The sequence below is a fragment of the Drosophila biarmipes genome, chromosome 2R, assembly GCF_025231255.1.
Source record: "Drosophila biarmipes strain raj3 chromosome 2R, RU_DBia_V1.1, whole genome shotgun sequence".
Taxonomy (NCBI): domain Eukaryota; kingdom Metazoa; phylum Arthropoda; class Insecta; order Diptera; family Drosophilidae; genus Drosophila; species Drosophila biarmipes.
Genome location: NC_066615.1, coordinates 5,827,433 through 5,844,313, shown reverse-complemented (window position 1 = coordinate 5,844,313; position 16,881 = coordinate 5,827,433). Strand labels below are relative to the sequence as shown.

The 16,881-nt window shown below is 47.5% G+C and overlaps 4 protein-coding genes across 5 annotated transcripts; 1 reads left to right on the top strand and 3 right to left on the bottom strand.

The window, feature by feature from the left end:
- Positions 1 to 383: 383 nt before the first annotated feature.
- LOC108029714 (EF-hand domain-containing family member C2) lies at positions 384 to 3,139 on the top strand. The gene is made up of 5 exons (XM_017102189.3): positions 384 to 545; positions 598 to 1,151; positions 1,292 to 1,811; positions 1,905 to 2,426; positions 2,489 to 3,139. Exons 1-5 carry the CDS (start codon positions 495 to 497, stop codon positions 3,137 to 3,139), a joined length of 2,298 nt encoding a protein of 765 aa, XP_016957678.1. The 5' UTR covers positions 384 to 494.
- LOC108029715 (2-hydroxyacyl-CoA lyase 1) lies at positions 3,136 to 5,736 on the bottom strand. The gene is made up of 4 exons (XM_017102190.3): positions 5,536 to 5,736; positions 4,839 to 5,034; positions 3,532 to 4,771; positions 3,136 to 3,468 (listed from the first exon to the last, which is right to left on the bottom strand). The coding sequence occupies exons 1-4, from the start codon at positions 5,584 to 5,586 to the stop codon at positions 3,249 to 3,251; spliced, it is 1,707 nt and encodes a 568-aa protein (XP_016957679.1). The 5' UTR covers positions 5,587 to 5,736; the 3' UTR covers positions 3,136 to 3,248.
- Positions 5,737 to 6,329: 593 nt separating this feature from the next.
- Positions 6,330 to 8,818, bottom strand: LOC108029442 (sodium channel protein Nach). The gene is made up of 5 exons (XM_017101690.3): positions 8,427 to 8,818; positions 7,634 to 8,370; positions 6,683 to 6,800; positions 6,521 to 6,630; positions 6,330 to 6,469 (listed from the first exon to the last, which is right to left on the bottom strand). Exons 1-5 carry the CDS (start codon positions 8,816 to 8,818, stop codon positions 6,330 to 6,332), a joined length of 1,497 nt encoding a protein of 498 aa, XP_016957179.1.
- Positions 8,819 to 9,731: 913 nt separating this feature from the next.
- Positions 9,732 to 16,648, bottom strand: LOC108029690 (sialin). 2 transcript variants are annotated; one of them, XM_017102151.3, is made up of 7 exons: positions 16,560 to 16,648; positions 12,065 to 12,129; positions 11,627 to 11,781; positions 10,898 to 11,440; positions 10,379 to 10,658; positions 10,073 to 10,314; positions 9,732 to 10,004 (listed from the first exon to the last, which is right to left on the bottom strand). In XM_017102151.3, the coding sequence occupies exons 2-7, from the start codon at positions 12,081 to 12,083 to the stop codon at positions 9,846 to 9,848; spliced, it is 1,398 nt and encodes a 465-aa protein (XP_016957640.1). In that variant the 5' UTR covers positions 12,084 to 12,129; positions 16,560 to 16,648; the 3' UTR covers positions 9,732 to 9,845. The 2 variants fall into 2 exon arrangements, with proteins under 2 accessions (XP_016957640.1, XP_016957639.1); XM_017102150.3 differs by lacking the exon at positions 16,560 to 16,648 and adding an exon at positions 15,905 to 15,987.
- Between the last annotated feature and the right edge of the window lie 233 nt (positions 16,649 to 16,881).

The following is a 16,881-nucleotide window of genomic DNA, read 5'->3' as shown; positions in this document are numbered from 1 at the left end:
CATCCCTAACAGTTTGGCATTACTTTATACCCAGTACATCAGTATATTCCAACTTAAAAGTCCCAAGATTTTTCTTAATGTACTTAAATTCCCTATCCTATAAATTGCCTATATCCTATACTTCCCTTTCAGACCATGTAAGAGTGTTATTGGAAATATGATAACGATAAAAAGTTGTTAAATTGGTAAAGAATAGGCTGTGGAAGCAGAGGCTGCCCCCACTCTCCTTGGAAACCGCTACCAGTTGCAGTTAGCTCACTTTACGGGCTGCCATGGCGAGGTGGCATTGCCATAGTTCCGTTTGTTCCATTTATCGAATAGCAGCGGAAATGTCGAAGCACTTGGGCCAGTCGAGTCCAGAATTCTGCTGCGTGGCGTTAACTGCCACAGAATTGCTTTCGGCTTTGAGACAAATGTAACCACAACGCTTTGGCGAGGGAATTGGCACAAAATTATAAGTATACATCCAAGAGGGTACGAAATTGTCTGTGAAAATGATGCGACTTCCGGGAATGCCCATGTTGCCAGGTGCGCAGTTCTACGATGTAAGTGGTTGCAAGAAGTGCTCCAAGATACTAAACTGAGCCTCCCTAACAGCGCGCCAAGCGTCGCCATCCGCGACAGCAGACGTTGATGCACTACCAGGGCATCCAGATGCTATCAGACCGCCGGGAGCCGGAACTCGTGGAGCCCAACGGCATTGTGGCCGATCCCAAGTGTCCGCCTGTGCCCGCCCAGCTCAACAGCCTGTGGGCCCCGAAGGCCACCACCAAGCTTCCCCCCTGGCTGGCCTACGACAAGCAGGTTCTCTGCTTCAGCGCCTACTTCAAGGAGAACCTGACCGAGGTCTACCACGCCCCCTACCAGGTGCGCAAGGTGAAGATCTACTTTTACCTGGAGGACGGCACCATGCAGGTCACCGAGCCAAAGGTGGAGAACTCCGGCATCCCACAGGGCTGTCTGGTCCACAGGCAGCGCATCCCGAAAGCGCTCCCCACCGACCGCGAGTTCATCTCCATCTTCGACCTCAACGTGGACACGGACGTGCAGATCTTCGATCGGGTCTACCATATCAGCGGGTGTGACATCTTCACCCGTCAGTTCCTTAACCGAGCTGGAATCTTTGTGCCTGAGGCCCAGCAGGAGCCATGGTAAGATGGGGGTTACTCTTACCAAATTGAAGTACAAACATAGTTAATCTGTAGCAAATACATTAGATCATATAGTAAGAGTCTTGTCAACTATTTCAAAGCGTTCTAAATACTCCTTTCAAAAATTTAAATTTTCTTAGCGATCCCACCACAGAAATCCGAAAACGTTCCGGCTTGAAGCAGACAGCAAGTGCCTCTTCCTCGGCGCTCCCCAAAAAGCACTCATTTGCCCAGTTTCTCGAATTCGATAGGCGAGTGCTGAAGTTCCAAGGCTATTGGAATGATCGCAGCGAGTTTGGCGACGTACGGAAGCTGGAAATCTGTTACTACCTGGCCGATGACACCATTGATATCAAGGAGAAGTTCCCACGGAATTCTGGGCGAGAAGGGCCCAGTACTTTTTTGAAACGGGGCAAGCTGCCAAAAGAGTTTTCGGGACTGCCGCTGCCCGGACAGCAGACGGCCATGACGCTGCTCAATGTGCTGGGCAATAGTATGCGCGATGTGCGTTACGTAGCCGACCCGTTGAACACTGGCCAAAAGCAGGTCCACCACTACACCGATCAGGACCTGCAAATAGGGGCAGTCCTTAATGTCTTCGGAAGGCCTGTCGTCCTCACAGGCTGTGACCAGTTCACACAGAGTTACTACAGGGAGAAGGTGAGTTACGATAAATTTGTATCCTTTCGTTGATTATTTGAATCAATAACGAATAACTTTTTATAATATTTATGACCTTAATTCAACTTGTAGTACGGCATCCAGGAGTTCTGTGCCCAACCAGTTCCGGAGCGCAGTGATGCTCGACCGTACACCCAGGGAGGCATGGGATCTCGTAGGCTGCCACCCTACAATGGGTGGGGAAGCCATGAGGATTCAGAGGGCAATTGTATCACGGTAGAGCCCAAGCCACCGCAGGCAGACTTCAAGAAGCTCTTTAAATACGATGGCTGCATACTGCGCTTTGGGGCAAAGCTCGTCTCGGCCATTCGGGACAATGCAGAGCGTGATTTTGTCATAAGCTACTTCCTGGCGGACGATACGGTCCAGATCTACGAGTCGTCACGTCGAAACTCGGGATTTTTGGGCGGGGAGTTTCTTAAAAAAGCCCGGGTTCCACTGCCGGGTCAGGATATGTTTAGCTCCTCGCGTCCTGAGTACTACAGGGCCAACGACTTCTATATTGGACGCACCATGACTCTTAAGGATCACATTTTCCACATAGTTTCGGCGGATGAGTTTACGTTGATGTACATGGAGCAGCATCCCAGCGAGGTAAACATATCAATTCGCATTGATATTGTTAAATTATGAAATTAAAATTTATTTTCTTCCAGTTCCCCGTAGCCGATATTCGACTGATTATGCAAAAGATCCGCGAAGCAGTGCGCCCGGAGTACAAGGAGTTTGTGCTGCGCTGCAAGCCGGATGGAGACCTCGGAGACTTCACCACCGTCAGCTTCGACACGCTGCGCTCGACCCTCCTGTCCTATCTGTCCAAGGATTGCCTGCTCAATCATGAAATTGTGACCGTGTGTCGCTTTTTCTCGGCTGAGCAGGCAATGCCTCCCAGCTGCGACAGGAATCGAGTGCGAGCTGCCGCCCAACTGGAACTGAAGCGAGCTTTATGGAACGGCGTGGAGCAGCTGAACGACCACCTAAGCCACATCAATCCGTCGTGCAGGCCATACATCAGCGAGGCTCAAGTGAGGTCCACATTGCGAGGGTGCCGGCTGCCCTTTAGTCTGGAGCTTGTGGAAGACATCTTGATGGTGCTACAGCGCAATGGACAAAACGAGATCGAGGTGCGCGACTTCCTGGCCTTCTTCAACATGCGCAACGACCAGGTGCCCGACATTGCTCCTCTCAATATTGCCTTCGAGCTATGCCCCAAGCTGCCGTTCCTGCACAAAGGTCGCCTGGTGGATTTCACCTGGTTCCTGGACTACCTTGGCCTAGAGGAAGAACTGAAGCGAGCCAACAGTTGAGGAGTATAGAAGGCGTATCAAAAATTGCATGTATATACAGAAAAATTCGTGGCAATATAACTTTCGGAATGGTGAACTTTGTGCTTAAGACCTAATCGTACATGGTATCCTAAAGTTTTGACTCGGTGAGCCAGTTGAAGGACTGCGGCTTGCGATCGGATGACGGACTGATGGCCACATTGATGATGGTCGGCCTGTCCTTCAGCTGATTGGCCGCCTTGACAGCCGCCTGCAGCTGTTCGATCTCCGTGCAGAAGTAGCCCTGCATACCGAACATTTTCATCATCTCTTCGTAGCGCACCTGAACGCCCAATGCCGAGGGTGGTGTGCTGCAAGATAAGATTAGCCGTAAGTAGTTGTACCAGATAAACCGATAAGCTAGCAGCACTCACATTTGGGTAAGATCGCCCTCACTGCGAATGGCCTCAAAGGTGTCCTTGTCAAAGCCGCCATAGATCCCGTTGTTGTTCACGATCACGATGGTCACGGGCAGCTTGTACCTCACCATGGTCTCGACCTCCATGCCTGAGAATCCAAAGGCGCTGTCGCCCTCCACGCACAGTACTCGCTTTCCGGGGGCAAAGTCGCGGCAGTACAGCGCGGCGGCCACTGCGAATCCAGGACCCACTCCCATGGTGCCAAAGGTGCCGGCATCCAGGCGGTGCCGTGGCTGCTCATTTAGCAGCATGGAGCGACCAATATCCATGGTGTTGGCCCCCTCACTGACGATGATTGTGTCCTTGGGTAGCAGCTCGCGGAGATGGTGGAACACCGCGTAGTAGTTTAGCGGGGTCTCCGTGTTAGAATACATCTTTTGCACAGCGTCGCGATTTTGCTTGCACTTGATAGCCAGCTGCTTCCACCAATCCTGTTCGTAGCCGAACCGGAAGTTAACGGCGTTCATCTGCTCGAAAAGTTGTTCGGCAAATGGACGGATATCCGCCTGGATGGCCACAGAGGCCACCACCGAGTTGTGCAACTCCTCGGGGTTGATGTCCACCTGGATGAACTTCACATCCTTATCGTAACGCGGTGCCTTTCCGAAGTGGAGTATCCAGTTAAGTCGAGCGCCCAGGAGCAAAACAACATCGGCCTTCTGCAGGGCCAGGGTTCGAGCCGAGGAGACGCACTGCGGTGCTGTGTCGGAGACCACGCCCTTGCCCATTGGGGTGGGCAGGAAGGGCAGGTTGGTGTTCTCGATGAAGTGCCGCAAAGTGTTTTCGGCATGAGCGTAGGCGGATCCCTTTCCAATGATCACCAGTGGTCGCTTAGCTTGGCGCAGCAGCTTGGCGGCCCGGATCACATCATCGTGCGGGGGATAGGCGAGTGGCGGAGCCGGATGGGCCAAGGCTTTGTAGATGCGGTCCTCCTGGGCTTTGGACTGCAGGATATTGCCGGGGAAGTCAAGGTAAGCCACTCCAGGGCGTCCATACGTTGCGTACCGCACCGCCTTCTCCACGTGCAGAGGAATAAGGGCAGCGGTGGCCGGGCGGGCGGCGTACTTGCAGTACGGACGCGACAGCTCCACTTGCGGGCACTCCTGGAAGCCGCCGATGCCCTCGTGATCCTGGTTGGTGGCCCCGCCGATGACGATCAGTGGCCAGCAGTTGACCTGAGCGTTGGCCATGCCACCTGATTGTGGGATTGGGCAGCATTAGTAAGGATTAACTATACCCCTTGCTTTTTTATGTAGCCGTACCTGTTACATGGAGTAGTCCGGGTCCGGATACCACTAGGCAGACACCGGGCTTTCCAGTCAGATAGCCGATAGCCTGGGCAGCGTAGCAGGCGGCCTGCTCGTTCCTCATTCCGATGTACTTCAGCCCGGCGGCCTGGAAGGCCATGGACAGCTCGATGACCGGGATGCCGATGATGCCAAAGACATACTCCACGCCCTGTGTTCGGATAAGGAGATATTTGCCGGTTATTTAGAATATCAACTCAGTCGTCAACATTCAATCGCTCTGGATATTTATAGACCAAATCACCAGCCAACGTACTAACACGTTCTTAAGTGATTTGCCCGGAATCCGGTTAAAGTTTATTGATTTTAATCTGCCCCCCGGCGATAATCGCCGCTGCAAGCACGAAGGTGTTTTGGGTCGTGGTAGCAAACCTTTGGAACACGGTCTTTATCAAATCCGCTCCGCTTTTATGAACGGGAGTAATCGGGGGCCCAGTGCCAGCGACAACAGCTACCAAGTGTTTTTGAACTTTGCACAACAAACAGGTGCCTCGAGATAAGGGACCACTCCATTGTTCTCGCCAGCTCCGCAGATTCCACGGCCCCATCGACACGATATACATTTTCCGACATTTTCGCCGCCAGCGCGAGTGCAGAAAGTGCATTGCGAAAATGTCGGACAAACGGACCGTCGGCCAGGTGATCCTCTTACCTGTTGCTTCAACGACTCGGCAATGATCTGCACGGCTTCAACCTCGGCCATTTTGCGCGCTTTTAAGTATTAATTGTGCTAGAAATGTATTATGCGCCGCCGCGTTACCTTGCGTACTGGCTTAAGAATTTGTTAAACAAATTAAAACAGAGTCCAACAAAAGAGGGTGACCAGTGACCGCGGAATCATCGATAAGTTAGTCCGTCTCGAAGAAATATACCGTTTCTATTGTTCGAATATACCAAAATATTCCAAACGGCCACACCGAAGAAATCGATTTTACCGCGAATACTATCGAATATTTTGTTCTCGCGGGAACTTTTATTCGATTGTTTCAATCCAACATTTTCTTCAAAACTTAAATTTTTTTATAAAAGAATTAAACGAATATAGTGAACTTTTATATATGGAGGCGCTTAGGTTCATTTACCCAATCAATAATTATGTTGAGTAGTTATTTCCATATTTATAGTAAGCTTTATGAAACATTGAAAAACCAAAATAGATTGTAAGCGTCTGAATCGGAAAGCATTGCTTAATTTTAATATTTCTATACTCCCTAATAGTAATAGTGTCCTACTTGATTCCTTGTTCCACATATTTATTTAACTTATCCATAGAGTTGAATTTAGAACCTAATTAACTAAAACCGTTTTACTAAAGTACCAACTAGTACTTGTATAAATATTTTCAAATACACCCCTGACTTTTATTTTATTTTATTTTATTCAAAAGATATTTATATTGATTAAATTATAAACTGCTTTAGGTCAAACTAAATAAACGCAGGTTATTTACTGCCACGCCTTCCTGGGAAGCAGAGTCTTCTGGAGTTGGTAGTTGATGTACAGGCGATACGTGCAATAGTAGAAAAATTCCACAACAGAGATCATGCTGAGTCCAAGGCAGAGATTAAAGATGCCACCCAAGTCCGCTGAAAAGGGCAGTAGTTATTCCCATAGTTCCCAAGGATACCTGTACTCACATAGCAGCCCTATCCAAGACATAACAGTCACTTTCCGGATAACTGGCACCACTTGCTTTGCCAAGTAGACGCGGAGCACGAAACTGTCGCTGTTGATCAGCTCCGGAGAGCTGTTGGGGAACGAATCATGTGACAACCCAGGAAGTACCCTGCAATACTCACTAGAAGCGGCTCACGGAGAACGGATGCTGGTTAAGATCCGTTTTGTACGAAAGAGTGGAATAGGTTACATCATAACAGTTGGGGAGGCACTGGTCACATCGCACGCTTTTGAAGTTGTCTGAAAGGGAGGAAATTAAAAACCTTTTTGGGACCCTATCTATCTAAGCATCAAAAACGGATTTTCTTTAAATACGTTTAAAATAAACACAGCTAAAACAGCACAAACTTGCAACAAAAATATTAACCAATCAATAAATATTTTATATTTTATAATTTGCAGTTCCATAACATTTGGGGTTTTTGTTAGTCTAAAAAGGTATCAATGCTGTCGTTATTATTACAAAATCGTAAGAAGAGAAAACTTAAACTGAGGTTATTTAACATTTTTTTAATAATTAACTGGACTACTAGACTAGTTGTTGAGATAAGCAGTGCAAATATCTCCAGTTCAACTCAAATCAAGCACTTAAATAGAGTCGCCAAATTTTAACTAAATATACTTTTCTCGTTTTTTGCCACGCCCACTGTAACCCCCCCACAAACCGCGAAAAACTGTGGCGGCCCCCCTAACGCCCACAAACAGTGAAAACTCTTAAATCTGTCAGCCGCGCTAGGTGGCGCTCACTCACTTAAGATGAGTAAAGAGTATCTAATAGTCGAGGCACTCGACTATAGCCTTCTTCCTTGTTTTGTATAAAAGGGCCTGCCTTGGAGATCTATTTTTGTTATAGGCAAGCAAATCCTAACCATGCTTGTAGGAATGCTTATCTTTTGACACATCCCAAACGAAATACTGTTGTTCTGAAATATCTAAATAATTCTCGATAGAAAAAGTAATATGGAAGAAGTCGTTTTGGTAGAGTTTACCATGTAAAGAAGTCGTTATGGAGTAAACGTAGAAGATAAAAGTATAAGGTCTTGGATATTGGAGAACATTGACAGATCTCTTACCATAGTTGTCTGAGTAGCAGAAGGTGTCGTTCAGGTTGCACTCCTTGAACTTGTTCCCCACAATGGGCAGCAGATAAGGATGGCAGCCACACTTCTGGACGATGGCCTCGGTCTGACAAGCGAGCAGGCAGGCGGCCTGACGGTAGCTCCTCAGCTGCAGGTCGTCCGAGATGAGGCAGTCCCGCTTCCGTTCCGAGAGTTCCAGCACCTCCACCGAGGAGCTCTGCACCGTGGGCGAGACCTCCACAAAGCTCTCGGACCGAGCGGTGATGGTGACCGAGGCTGCCGACTCCGTAACATAGTCCATCGGATGGTGGACCAGGACGATGAGGCCCGTGTTCAGGTTTCGCTCACTGCCCTCCGCCCCCACGAAGGTCAGGCCGCCGTCCATACCGAAGATGTTGGCCGAGAAGGGCACAAAGCTGGTATTCCGCGGATTGTAGTTGAAGGAGCAGCAGGGCCCCAGGTACGCCGTCGTGGGGATGAAGGACAGGTACTCGTGGCTCTGGTTGCACTGGAACTCCGTGTGGCCCCAGAAGCAGCGCTTCACGTAGTCGGAGCAGCCCGGGCTGACCGCCATGGCGGCCTCCCAGGTGCTCACATTGTTCAGCCGGAGCACGGCGTCAGTGGCCCGATAGCTGTCGTGAGCCGGCGGCTCAAAGCTCTGATCCGTGAAGGCGTTCAGGAACTCAAATCCGGCGGTCACCTCTGCAATGTCGTACTCCTTGGGAATCTTACTGATAGGAAACGGGATTGTAAATAGACCCCTGGACACATTTTCGAAGCTCCTCACAGCGTCTTGACATAGCGATCGACCCGCTCCGAGTTGACCACCTTCGGACTGCAAATGGTAACGCCCGGAAAGGCAACGTCCGTGATTGAGAGGTCATTGGATATGGTGTTCAGGATGGGGTACGAGTAGAACTTGAGCCACAGCAGCAGGGTGAGGTAGATGCTCAGCAGGAGCAGCTGCAGCAGCACCGACGACCAGATGAACCTGGACAGGCCGTAGGTGCGATTCCGACGCATCAGCCATATGCCGCTCACCTTCGTCCGCTCCGTGTACTCCCAGAAGGTGGCGACCATGGCCGTCCTAAGGGAGCTTGGGCCCTTCCGCTTCTTCCTGCTGCCATGGCTTTCCGAGTTCCTCTTTCCAGGTGAAGGCCACTTTCCCGGTCCTATCATTTCGTACTGACTGGACCTTACACACGCAGCGCAGGCTTTTATAAGCCTGGTTGGTGTCCTTAATGCCCCGAAGTTCGGGTGATAATTATGGGATCCTTAAGTGGCGAACTTGTAGTGGCGGAATACCTCATTTGCGCTGACCATTAACGGTAATTATAGAACCCTGTAAATGTACCGGTAAATCAATAAAAATGTTCCTCTATAGGAATCAATTCTTTTACAAGATTCTTAAGATATGCATGTTTGCTAGCTTTGTTGCCAGATACTGTTCATCAGCCTTACTTTTTTCAAAGTTATGTATTGATTTTTTATTGGCATTACATTTTCAAAAAGTAATGGGCTTATAAGCATTACTTTCTCAAAACGAATTAGTTATTTAGTTTCAAACTTATTTAAAAAGTAAGGAATTACTTAAAACACTACACTGGACAAGGTACTTATTTTACTTAAAAAGATTACCAAATTCTATAACCTAGAAATCCAAAATATGAAATGTTTAAACAGCTTGGGACATAGTCGCCCCAAAACATTTTTTTATATTGCCTAATGTCTATGACTAACCATTGGAAATTAGAATTTATAACGAAATTTCGCACTTTATAAACTGCGCCTTGACTTCGCTGATAACCTACTAAAAACTCGTATTGTCATGACGCTAAATCGCAATAAAGCGCGGCAATTTGTTAGTTGAAAGTGTCCTCAAATTTGATTAGCATATGACTAATTATGAGTGTCAATTCCGTTTTTGCACGAGTGCCTAATCGAATAAAGTTCTGCAAAGAGCCCCCAACCAGTTCCCCAAAGTGTTCCCGCAACCAGGCTAAGGTCGTTGTGCCAACCTAAGACGAACTGGTTTCGAGATCAACTGACTCGTGACTCACAGTTCACGTGCGCCTAATGAAACCATTAATGGTTAATAATAAATACTCTGCTAAAGCTTTAATAGGACTCTCCATAAACAGACACGGTTCGTAGTTATGGCATAATACTAAGAATACAAAATCACAGGTGATTGCCAGGGCACAAACTACAACTTTGTGTTGACAATATCCTCGCGCGACTCGGTGGTCTGAACCTCGTTCCACTTCTGGATCTTGCCCGAGCCGAAGACCCAGAAGAACAGGGCCGGCAATATGTAGGCAGCTGCTCCAATCATGAAGACCCAGTGCCACTGGTCGATGGTGTTCTACGGGAAAGGCAGCAAGTAAATAGGTTAATAACGTTGCTAACGTATCTTAAGAGTGCCCCACAAACCTCGTTCTTCGTGAAGGCGGCCACGATCAGGGGCGAGAAGATTCCCGGAGTGGTGCCGATGCAGTTGATGATTCCGTACAGCGTGCCCGCGTAGTTGGGCGCCAGATCCTGCGAATTGGCCAAGTTGGAGGCTGTGGCAGCCCCGTTGAAGCCCAGCGAAATGGTCATTATGGCCACGCAAACGTAGGGATCGCGACCAAAGTAGGCCAGGATTATGAGCATCACGCCGGGCAAGATGTGAGCTGTCCAAGAAAATTAGAGCAAGCTTTAGAAAAATGTGTCTTGTAATAATCTAAAACCACTTACAGGGCAAACAGAAGGCCTTGCGCATTTTGGTTACGGATAACCAGCCCCGGCGACGAACCCAATCCGCCACGGCACCGAAGCCGAAGGCGCAGATCAGGCGGGCCACGTGTGGCAGACTGGACAGGAAGCCCGCGGACGAGAGGTTGAAGCCCAGGACCTCGCTCAAGAACTTGGGCGTGGCGGTGATCAGGAAGAACAGGCCCCACATGCTTCCGTAGTGGAGCATCATAAGCGACCAGAAGGGGAGGGAGAGGACCAGCTCCTTGTATGGAGGCCACTTCTGCAAAAAAAGTCAAAGGTTGTCAAAGGTAAGGTTGTAATGAAGAGTTTTGAAATCCCACTTAAGAAAGTGGATATACTTTATGAACAAATATTTACTTGTCTGTAAGTCTACTATAGGTATACTTCTGACACTCAAGATTTGTTATTTTTTTTTGTCTTTTATTAAAAAGAAAAGGTTCTAAAATAGTTGATTAATATTATCAATCAAAATGGTAATTATCCACCAGAGCCACTTACCTTCTTGCTGCTCAGAGTGTCGCCCAAGCTGTTCTCAATGTATTCCCGCTCCTTAAGGCTGATCGTGCTGTGCTGAGCCGGAGTATCCGCCACTAGGTAGAACCATATGGCCACCACGATCAGCACGAATATGCCTACGATGTAGAAGGCCCAGTCCCAGCCCAGGTTCTCGATGATCACTCCGCTGATTGGCCACGTGATGACAGTGCCAAAGGTTCCGCCCATCAGCGAGGCCACAAACTTGCCCTTCTCATCCGGAGGCGACCACTTGGACACCAGGCTGTGGCAACACGGGTACACCACGCCGTTGAGGAAGCCGATCAGGAATCTGACGGCGAACACCGCATACTTGTCCCAGGCAGCCGCCGCCGGAGTGAGAGCCGTAAGGATTCCGGCCACCAGACAACTGTAGCCGGCGACATTCCGGGCTCCTAGCATTTCGGCCAGGGTTCCAGCGGGCAGAGAGGTGATCATATAGCCGTAGAAATAGGCTCCCAGCAGCAGGGCCTGATCCGACTGCGTCCAGTTGTAACGCGGTCCATACTAAGAGGGATTATACGTTTGAATAAATATTAAAATATATATTGTTGTAGGTTAAGAGCTTTTAGGATAGTTCACAACTAAAATGTTACTGTTTTTAGACATTGAATAGGGTTTATGTATTGTGAAATATATCTCATTTGTGAAATATATCTTGAATTTTTTATCATGTAAATCAGGGAAACTCACATCGGGCAGGGCCTCCACCTCCGTTCCGTTTTCGTGGCTGCTCGTGTCCTCCACCATGGCGATGATGTTGATCGAGAGATTCACCCGCATCATGTAGCTGAGCAGGCAGGCCATGAAGAGCATGATGGCCAGGTTGACCCGCTTGGGCACATAGACTGCGAGCGACAGCAAATATTGGTTATTGACAGGTGGATATTCTGTTTTCGATGGCGGCACAGGCCCCTCGCAGCCCATTAGCTCAATTAGCGGATCGGAAAGACCTGATCTCTAATGGGCTGCGCATGCGCAAATTCCAATATTTGAGCTCGATTTCATTTTGGGGGTTCACTTCGCGGATCGAAGATCACGTGAGGCGTTATTGATGGGACATTTTTCGCATGACTCGTGCTGCGGGCGATTCCGAGCGTGTGGCAATAATAAATACATTTTGGTACTTACAGCACGGCATGAAGGCCATCTCGGAGGCTTTTGTTATGGCTCCGCTGCCTCGCGTCAGGTGTCAGCTGAAAGCAACAACAGGAAGCTGTTAGCAAGACTCTTATGCAGATCACTTTACGGTACGGGTACGGGTGCGGGTACGGGTACGGGTACTCCCCGAGGCATTTGCCAAAACTGCCGCATAAATTATACGAGTTGTTGGGTGCCGACTCACTGTCGGCTATTTTCGGAAACAGCTGATCTCAAAGAGTCTATCAATTTTAATAAATTTACATTTTAAATGCTCTGTGTCAGTTTGTGCCCCCCTCTTATTTCAGAGAAAGAGCTTATAGGCAGTAACTATGTATAAAATGGCCATCAATTTTGGGTTCCTCGTTTGAATATTGGTATCTCTATTAAGTTTTAAAATAAATAGATGTTTTGAGTGGACAGCTAATTATACATGTTAATAGGTTATTGGTATATATGTTTTTAAACGGGAAACAAATTACAGTTAAGCTTAATAATACCAATTAAGTAGTTTATAACCGCTCATTACATTTAAATGCTGCTCATTAGGCATCTGTAACAATCGTTTGTACCGCGAGGGCGTGTCACAACTAATAAAGTAACACTTTCGGCAATTCAGCTCTACTCAGCTTCAACAAAAGTTGCAATCTAAAAGTGCTCGTTGCATGGAGATGTCGCAATACCCGATAATCGTGTGTGCACGTGTTGGCGATCTATGTAGAACCGACCCTGAATTTTTAGAGGCACCCGCTAGCCATATCGCCGAGAGTGCTTTCGGCGGTATCTGCGTGCAGTGCACTTGTCAAATCTTATAAGCACGTCCCACTTGGCGCTTTAGGCCGGCACGTGAGGCCCCGTTTAGGCAAATCGAGCTACGGGCCAAAAGCAAAACACATGCATAACTAAATCAAATGCCACCAGCTCCGTCGCCGATCGTGCCCTGGAAGTGTCGAAGGGCATTGGCAATGTCGGGGCTTGCGATCGAGGAAGCTTTACGATAATTGCCCGGCGGCATGCCACCCTCATTTTCGAGTCATCCCATTCGGACGATCTCTGGGATATGATCTTGCGATAGCATTGCTTGGATTCCATCGTTGGGGGCCCATGTTCTGGGGGCGAGGCATTTAAACAGCTGCCCCCGCTGGATTCGCACAAAAGAAATGTTTGCGCTAAAGCTGTTCAACTTTCTCACATAAAGGCTCGCTGCACATAAAGCGGGCTGTAAGTTGATGCAGAACACTTGTTGGCTGGCTAATATGCCCTACATATCCGGTCAAAACCAAAATGAAAGTGCCCAAAAGGCGTCCCCTTTCCGTTTCCCGTACTCCACGCAGTGTGAATGGTCCCCTTAAATCATGAAATACGATTAAATGTTTTATTACGCAGGGGATAATAAAATTTAGTGCCTCTTTGTACACGGATGATAAGCAATCTCAGGCCAGGCAATCAATTCTCTGAATGGAGCCAAGGCATGGCAATAGCGCCACTTTATCTTTAGCAGCACCACGATCCCGCGATGCAAACAGACGGCAGTAAATATAATTCCCCCTTTGTTTTGCCTTCCTGAAATAGCACTTCCATATACGTACGGGTACACCACTTCGTATCCTCCGACTTAGGTAACTGTATCTATGGGAAAAGAACAAAACCGCCCCTTTGACCCGCCTGGAATCGCAATGATTCGGGATGATTACGTGCCTTGGATGTGAATACCCGTAGATTGGTTCGGGAAAACTATTTTGGCAAACAGCCGGGAACTAGATTGGAATTATTGATTCGCAGTACGTGAATTGAAATTGCTAATTACACCTTTGAGCCGAGATCAAAGAACGCAGCCAACGACCTTGCGCATTAATTTGGCCTAATAGTGAGTTAGTGAACCCCTAATTGCAGGGAGCGTTACATCAGCCAGAGATCTTGGTTCCCGACAACCCAGGGCACTGTGCACATTCTGAAAGCCCAAACAAATCATTAGGGCGAGGCTAATACACTTTTCTGGTTTCCCCCACTCGGTTATACGGGGAAACTAAGGCAGCGCCAGCTTCTCACTCTAATCTGTGGCGTTAAATCAGCTCGACAATTTATGGGCCGTTCGGAGGTGTTATAAAGTTTAGTCGAATATGGCGCATGGGCAGGGACTGATAAGTTGGCCAGCTTGTTAACGAGGATCATTAGAGTCCGGTTAATCGTCAATTAGCCGCAATCGCAGTGGACCCTGTGCCTTCCCCGGGCCGGGCATTGCCGCGATAAATGATTTGATTTACAATCGGAAAGCGCTTATCTGGGAGGACCAAAACACCGCATATAGGTACGAGTCGGAATCCGAAGATGGAGCCAAGACGTTGTATATTCACGACACGCGTTCCATTTACATAAGACTTGGTAACCCACTTGACACGGTTTGCGGTTGGTCTCGGTCTCTTGGTATCTTGGTGTCTCTCCCCCTTCTCGCGAACCGATCCTCTGGTCCCCAAAAAGCCCCATTGGCTGTCACCTATCTGCGAGTGTTTTCAGTGTGATTGCGATTCTGGTCTCTGCAAATTATTTCAGCGGCAATCAAGCGTAACCGACTAACAAATCAGGACCGGTAATGAACCCAGTTAGTTGGCAGTTATTGTAGTAGATCATTGTTTTTGCTCATTTTCGGTTCTCATAGCCCCACAGGGCGAGCTGAACTGCCACTTTGCACCAATTCCCATTGAAATCACATATATGTGTTTTTTGCGCTTTGCATATTTGCACGTTATAATTAAGTTTTAGAAAATTACGTGCCGCATGAAAAAGTAGTACACTCTCTGTAATGAGTGTAAATACCCATCCCTCTATTCGGTAAATGGAATAATGCGAAATCGATGCGACAATTGCGAAAATTGCACGCACATGTTAATAAAAATCACGAGTGGCAAAAATGGGTCCGTGCTATTCATATTTTCACGAAGCGAACCCATGTAAGTTTGCTGGGCGAACGTTTCGAATATCGTGTGAATATTTTGCGAAGACCCAAACCCGCACATTAACCTAGATACTTCTTTCAATCAACCCGCCAGAGTCGGTCCACAGTCCCAAGTCCTGGCCAATTGGAATAATTTGGGAGCATAGCCTTCCTGGCCTGTTGCCAAGGCCTGGAATTAGCGGAACCCAGACGCCACTTGTCTGTCCGAAAGCGAACACAAACCAAATTGAAATTGTTTCGAATAGTGGTCGCGGTTCAATGAATCGAAATAACGAAACCTGTTATTATTTGAAATGCAAATTTTCGGTAACTGAAATTAAAGCGGTCAAAGCCGAAGTAAGCGCCAGTTCTGGCTTTTATTTTCGAATGTTATGCACAAATATTTGAGATTTCTCTCTTCTCAGATATAAATAATGCAAAAACAGCATTGGTTACACTTTCTTAAAGATGGCCTAACATTTCCAGAAATTTCAATATCTCATGTTTCGAAGATAATACGAAAGGGAAAATCGGAATGGCTACTTCTAGTTTTGTACTACTTTGAAGGGGGCCTGTCTTCCCAGATCTCTGTTCATCGATTCGCTGTGGAAAATTTGCAATGAGCCGCACTGTTAGCACAAAAACAACTCGCGATCTCAAAACACCACAGTCATCTCTGTTTATCTCCGCTTATGTTTTCGATTCGTACTTCTTCGTGGCACCAATTTTGCATGGAATTTTTCCACGGAGCCCCGCCGTAGCATCGGTCCAAGTTGGGCGCCAAAAACTGCGCTCGAAATGCAGCAGGCGATTTTTGAAAATTCAAAAAACTGGACTTTCCCGTTGAGAGCCCCGAAAATGCGTTAAGTGCATGGGCTGCACCGCCGAACTGAACTCACTTTATAAGGCTGGTACTTTTTGGGAGCGATCGGAGCTCGGACTGCTGAGAACGCCGCGCAACGAATGGAGCTAAATCGGCGGTTGCCAATGGCATATATACTTGGGCGACGATTTTGAGCAACGGCAGCGGTTAAAACGGTTAAAAATTGTTTAAATTGCTGCCGACGGTTGAAGCTCACCGCCGACTGGCTTTTTACGCTTTCTGATAGCGTGCCAAATATCGCATGCGATTCGCGGAACAAAACCCGAGAAATTTTTCAACAAAAATATCACAAAATCGTGCTAAAATGTAAACCAATAAACACGATGACTAATAATTCAAAAATATGACCACATTATATTAAGTTTACTAATTTGTTGTGTACATCCAGCCGAGTCCAGCGAGTTTTAGAATGCTAGTTTATGGCCATTTTTGTATCAAATTTGCAGTTGAGCAAATCTAGAAATACACAATAATTTTCGAAAACACCATTATAAAACACGTGCTGTGAAAACTCACTTGACCGTTCACTTGTTTTATAATTTTTGTTTAATTAGCGCAATTGGCAAGTGACAGTGAAAAGCCACAGAAGCGCAGAGCCCACATTATTGACTTAAGTTTATTTATAATTAAATATTCACCTACGCCCGCAAATAGGTGTTCACACTCCTCACCTTGGATAACTTTATTTTCAGAGTAGACAGCTGGAATCGGAACCCTTTGGCACATCCGAGACTTTCCGCTGCTCGCCGCGACTTGATTTCATGGCAACAATTAGCTTCCTGGCCAACTATCTCGCGATGTGTGTGCCATATAAAACGAACATTATCTCCGGCGGTTATCCGACTTGTACCAACACAAAATGTATATGTTGCCAGCCCATAAAGCCAAATTGATGCATTTAGCTGCTTGTTTCAGATAAGCGTCTGTTATGAGTGGAAACTGTCAGCTTTTCAGAATGTGATTTAATGACAAGCATCTTTTCCCTTAAACACC